The 6,246-nt window shown below is 44.8% G+C and overlaps 1 protein-coding gene across 1 annotated transcript in view; it reads left to right on the forward strand.

The window, feature by feature from the left end:
• eml2 (EMAP like 2) overlaps positions 1 to 4,176 on the forward strand; it is a 63,700-nt gene extending 59,524 nt beyond the window's left edge. The window contains exon 19 of the mRNA XM_078533168.1: positions 3,762 to 4,176. Coding sequence (XP_078389294.1) covers positions 3,762 to 3,887 — 126 coding nt within the window. The 3' untranslated portion in view covers positions 3,888 to 4,176. The remainder of the gene's footprint in view (positions 1 to 3,761) is intronic.
• Positions 4,177 to 6,246: the final 2,070 nt, after the last annotated feature.

A 6,246-nucleotide genomic window follows, 5' to 3' on the forward strand; every position in this document is an offset into this window, starting at 1 on the left:
GCCATGTCACTGGGGGCTAGTCAACTAGAGGCCCAGGCTAATGTTTTGGGAACACGGATTCAAATCCCACATGGCAAATTTAGAATAAATTACTTAATACATTTTAATTAGCTTTCAATTCCAGATTGAATTGGTCTCAGGAATGGTAACCATGACAACCACCATGGATAGTCATTAAAAATCCATCTGGTTCACTCATGTCCTTTAGGGAAGGAAATCTGCCGTCCTTACCTGGTCTGGCCTACGTCTGACTCCAGACCCACAGCAATGGGGTTGCTCCTTAACTGCCCCTCTGAAATAGCCTCGTTAGCCACTCAGTTCGAGGGCAGTTAGGGATGGGTGACATTTGTGGCCAACTGACCTTACCAGCGATGCCCACATCCCATGAAAGAATAGACCAATTCTCCTAATTGTAAAGCTCAGAACTGAACTCCAGCAGAAAAAATATTATCAAATTTTATCCTAGTTGACTTTTCTTCCACTTAATTTGACTGTAGCCATTGGAAATATTTTTACATTGACCGTTTAATGTTCAGTGTTGTCATTTCTGGCAGGCACATCAATAACTTCTGCAGTGTCTGGAATAAAATAAAAGCTTTCCTTTACATATATATAAAAAAAAAATGCTGCACCAAATTCTGATTTAAGTTCTTTTTTCTGGAACAAAAAATTAAATGAGAGTGATGGTCTGGGAGAAATCAATTTTTGCCAAGAATATTTCGCAGTAAACTTGAGCAATTTAAGGGGTGTAGGTAGGTCAGTGTATTTGACTGCTAAATGGTGAGAGTAATCATCAAGTATGTCTAAGAAAAATTCCAAGAAATGAGTGGAGGGGAGGGGGGTGCGCGGGTGGTGTGGAAACTGGTTTATCCATCCAGAATGATTGTACAGCCCCTCCCTACCCCTCTTCAACTGCGTTCAGTGTTAGTTTGCTTTCATTTCGATGGCTCAGGTGACTTTTTACACTTTCTGGCAATAGATGAAGTGGCTCTGAGGTTTGCAAAGGGATATCAAGTCCCCTCCATATGTGCCCTTTGGACTGGCTCTATTGGGGCGGTGCCTCAGGTGGGATATGTCACTGACGTCAAAGTGGGATTCATCCGGGCAGTTCTCTTAAAAAGATGATAGCTTTAGCAGGGAACGTGCGCAAAAAAAGTCCACTAACCTAACTGCCCATTAACCTGGGTACTTGAAGTTGACTTGGTGCCATCATTCCAGTGATCTCAACCTCTTAACCACTTCCCCTGCACCCCCCACCCACCCTGACGTCCTCTCCAGTCGGCCTTCTCAATGCAAGATAAAAGCAAAAAAACTGCGGATGCTGGAAATCCAAAACAAAAATAAAAATACCTGGAAAAACTCAGCAGGTCTGGCAGGCATTGTCAATGCAAGTTTTGGGTATAAACAGAGAGAGAGACAGGAAACAATTATTTTTTTTAAAAAAAAAGCCATACTTAATGGTCACATTTCTTTTTGTTTTTAATGTACTGACTATTGTACCTCTCCACCCTTCTGGACAATCTCATGTATCCACTTGGCCCAGTCAATGGAACTTCTAAATCAGAAGGTTTTGGCCTCAAGTCCCTGTTGTTAAATTATTACACGGCTTATCCGACATTCAGTACTGGAGAAGCAGAAATTCCCTCCAATTAAATATTGGATTGACTGAAGCCATTGTCTTCAACCTCCGCTCCAAACTCTGCTCCATAGCAGCCCAACTCCATCCCTCTCCCTGACAGCAGTTGGAGACTAGACCAGACTGTTCGCAACCCTGGTGTCAAATTTGACCCTGAGAAGTTGTTGACCATGTTTCGTGCCATCACCAACATAACCTATTTGCCACCTCTGTTAACTTTTCCCCCATCTCAGCTTACCTGCTGCTCAAACCCTCATTCATGTCTTAATGACCCCTAGCATTGACTATATTCCAATGCGCTCCTGGTTTGCCTCCCACATTTTATCTTCTGTAAAATTTTAAGGTCATCCAAAGCTCTGCCTCCCACCTCTTAACTCTCGCCAAGTCCTGTTCCCCGGTCACCCCCTGTGCTCGCTGATTTTTATTGGCTCCTGGTTAATCGCCGCCTCCATTTTAAAATCCCTCCATGGCCCTCGCCTGTCCCTCAACTCTCTAATCTGCTCTAGGCCCACAATCCTCCTGAGATCACTGTGCTCCTCTAATTCCAGCCTCTTAAGCATCCTGGGTTTATCCCTTCTCGTTTCTTTCCCACTCCCCCACCCCCCCAACTCCCTCTCCTGCTTCTCCTCCTTTTGATAATCGCGTTGCCATTGGTGACCGGGCCTTCAGCTGCCTGAGCCCTAACTCTGGAATTCCCTCCCTACACCCCTCCGCCTGTTTACCTCGCCTTCCTCCTTTTTTTTTTAAGACGCTCACTAAAACACGTCTCTTTGGCCAAGCTTTTGGTTATCTGCCCTAAATCTCCTTTTGAGACTCGCTGTCAAAGTGAGTTTTATAACCCTTCTGTGAAGCACCTTGGGACTTCTTTATGTTTAAAAAGTGCTGTATAAATATACGTTGTTGTTTTTTTCCTTTCTGTTCACAAACTAAACTGACCACTCCATTGCAGTCATAGTGAGGAGATGCTGCACTTGTGCACACCATCTGGGCCGATGCTCCCAGTGCAGCATTTGAGTGCTGCATTGTTGGTGGTGATGTTAAACTCAGGCCCCCTCTGACTGCTCTTGGGTGGGCGTTAGAGATCCCACTCCACCATTTCAAGGAACAAGGGGGTTCTCCCCAGCGTCCTGGCCAATATTTTATCCCTCAGCCGCATTTTAGTGATGTTGGTTGTCTCGGGATTTGGGGCCGATCGTTTAGCGCTGAGATGAGGGGAAATTTCTTCACTCAAAGGGTTGTGAAGCTTTGGAATTCTCTACCTCCAGAGGGTTGTGGATGCTCCGACAGTGAATACGTTTAAGGCTGGGGATAGACAGATTTTTGGTCTCTTGGGGGATCAAGGGATACGGGGAATGGGTGGGAATGTGGAGTTGAGGCAGAAGATCAGCCATGATCCTATTGAATGGCAGAGCAGGTCCACACTCCTCCATGTGTGAAATAGATGAATTGTTATCACGTTTGTGGGAGCTTGCTGTGTACAAATTGGCTGCCACGTTTCCTACATTGCAACAGTAACTACACTTCAGACAGTACTTCATTGGCTGTAACATCCTGAGACTATGTAGTTTAAAAAAAATGCAGGTCTCTTTTTCTGTTGTCTTTGTCAGAGGTGTCTTTGACTGAGATGTTAAGGGACGGCCCCATCTATGGTGAGTGCAACGATATCATTGCACCACACAGAGGAGGGTGCTCTTCCATTCTGACCAAGGTGCTTAAGAGGAGACGGAGACATCCTGAAAGGGGACGTGAGTAGACCCTTCAGCCCATCGAGCTTGTTCCATCACTCAGTTAGATCATGGTTGATCTATATCTTAATTTCATTCTAACTGCCTTGCGTTCATATCTCGATTTTTTTTGTTAAGCAACTGTATTATCAATCTGTTTTGAAATGTTCAAGTTACCCCACTCTCCCCTCCCCAGCATCGATGGGTTGTTAGGGCCCAGAGATCCAGATTTTCCTGGAGTAGTGAGCTAATGAATGTAACAGTCCGAGACGTGGATATATAAATGCAGGCACTGTAATAACAGGCATCCCAGTGCAGGCACTGTAATAACAGGCGTCCCAGTGCAGGCACTGTAATAACAGGCATCCCATGTTCTGTCACTATTTCCTTTTGTATTACAGGCGCCAAGTCACAAGTACAGTGGCCACAGCAGTCACGTGACCAACGTTGCCTTTCTCCATGACAACACCCGTCTGATCTCCATTGGCGGGAAGGACATGAGTGTCATTCAGTGGAGCGTCGTCTAGGTTACCGCACTTTATCCAGTGATCTGTCCCAGCCATGGTGGTTGGGAGGTGCTAGGGCACTGCACAGCATGATTCCATTCCTGGGTGCCCCATTAGTCGCCATTGTTTCCTGAATCATCTCATTTTTTTTTTTAGCTCGAGAGGGTTGGGGCTCTTGTCACTCTTGCCCTGCGCCCTCAGCGCCTGCACTATGTGACCACCTCCCCTCTTTGGAACTGTCCTAATTCGATCCCATTGCACCATATAATCAACAATAAACTGCACAGTCTGTCTCTGCCTCTGCTCCAAATCCCCCTTTTGCTAAAGTCATGCATGTGGTATAAACGTCTGATTTATAATGGCCCATTTGGAAATTGACTTCTGTTTTGAGCAGCAGGCTCACACAGGAGTCCTGTGAGGCCTCCTGATTCTGAAGCCTGGGGGCTGGAGTGGATAGGAGGGGGCTCTGGGGTACCCTCTGCTTCAGTTCGGCTGCCCAAGGCTAGACTGACTATAACTTACTGTCGATGGGCCAACCCAACACTAGCTTGTTTTAGCTTGTGGGAGATCATTTAAATAATGGACGTCAGGGTCCTACGGTACTGTCGGCCTCAGAGGTTAGGATCTTGAAAGGGGCAGGACAGGCGATACCATCCTGCGCTTAGAGGCCCCCACCCACCCACCCACAGGTTCATTTCTGCTGCACTTGTACTAACAGGGCAGCTTGGTGCGAGTTTTGGAAACCTATGTGGGCTCACTTTCCCTTTCTCTGTAAATAACTTGGCAACGACTAAGGCTGTGGTCTCTTGTGACACCGCCGATGCTGTTTGGCAGCTATATCCAACTTTTTATAGCTAGGGATTCTGGCCATGGGGCCTATGGTTTCTGGTGAATCTTTACAGGCTGGGCCCCTACACTAGACTCATTGAGGAGCAAGCAGAGGTCACTTCTGAGGCATTTTCAATATATTTTGTAGCCACTTAACCTGGCCGTTAAGAACTTTACTTCTCTAAACTTAAAAAGGTCAAAACTGACAATTGGATTCTGGATCATCACCTAGTTGGACTTCCTATGGTGTTCCCTAAGTAACATTGGTGCAAAGCTTCAATGTCCTGTGTTAGAATCTTTAATGGTAGTCGAGGGGTTGAGATGGGGTTGGCTTCTAATATGTTTTTAGGCACAAATTATTACAGATAGGCTCAAGGGACTTTAATTTTCCTTTTATATCTGGCACATTCTCCAGATACTTGGTCTATATATATATTTTTTTCCCTCCTGGCGTGGTCAGCCTTCACAAAAGTGTGCTCTCATATCCAGCACTACGGGTTTGTTGTGGGGTAAAATTTCCTTTTTCCTGTGTTCTGTTTTTAAGCACATCGGTGAACTTTTTATTTTTTTTTTAAACATTAAATTTCTTTTCGCTCAATTTTAAGTACAAGCATTAATACTCCTGTAGTAGGCCTGCTGCTGCACTGGCATCTCTGCGAGGTTGGGGAAATTGAATTGTATCTCTCCGGTAAACAAGCAGGCCAACACTAGAAAAGCTATCGGACTGTTGGAAAAGCCAATTAATTCACTAGCACCTTTTTCGGGAGCGGGGAACCTTCCCTGCCATGTTGTGGCAGAGAGCCCTGACCGAAATTTCATACCACGTGATTGACGCCCGACAAAATAGGCTATTCTCCGAAGCAACGATTGATGGGTCATATACCTAGCTGACCTTGCCCATCTCCTCTCACCTTTTGAGGATAAATTGAAAATATGTACATAATTTATTTAAATCGTGTAACAATCGTATTGAAGTAACGCAGATGGAAAACTAATGTGTGTTTCTACTGCAGAGAAATTTGAGACGTTTTTTAAAAAAAATAATAATTAATGTTGTGGAGGCTGCAACAAACTGTGCAGTGAGAAGTCGGAGGGGGCGGGGAGGGGGGGAAGGGGAGTTATTAATACAAACCTCCAGCCAATCACAATTTTCCTGCAGTTTCCTAAGCTTGAGTAAGACTCTCCGCATTGAGCAATGTAGACAGAATTTCCACCAAACATAAAGATAAAAGCAAAAAAAAACTGCGGATGCTGGAAATCCAAAATAAAAATAGCTGGAAAAACTCAGCAGGTCTGACAGCATCTGCGGAGAGGAACACAGTTAACGTTTCGAGTCCGTATGACTCAACAGAACACTTCCACCAAACACAAAGCGGCCTGCACTTGGAGTAGACTTTCATTCACAAAAAAAATAATTTATTTCCTATTTCTTGGAACTTGTTTTGAGTGTAGGGGAAATTTTCTTCGTAGAGTTAGAACTTTTTTTCTGCATTTTTTTTTCTTTTGTTTGGAAACATACTGCTTTAAAATGAGGAAGGAGGCTATTCGGGCC

The sequence above is a fragment of the Cetorhinus maximus genome, chromosome 32 (genome assembly GCF_964194155.1).
Source record: "Cetorhinus maximus chromosome 32, sCetMax3.hap1.1, whole genome shotgun sequence".
Classification (NCBI taxonomy): domain Eukaryota; kingdom Metazoa; phylum Chordata; class Chondrichthyes; order Lamniformes; family Cetorhinidae; genus Cetorhinus; species Cetorhinus maximus.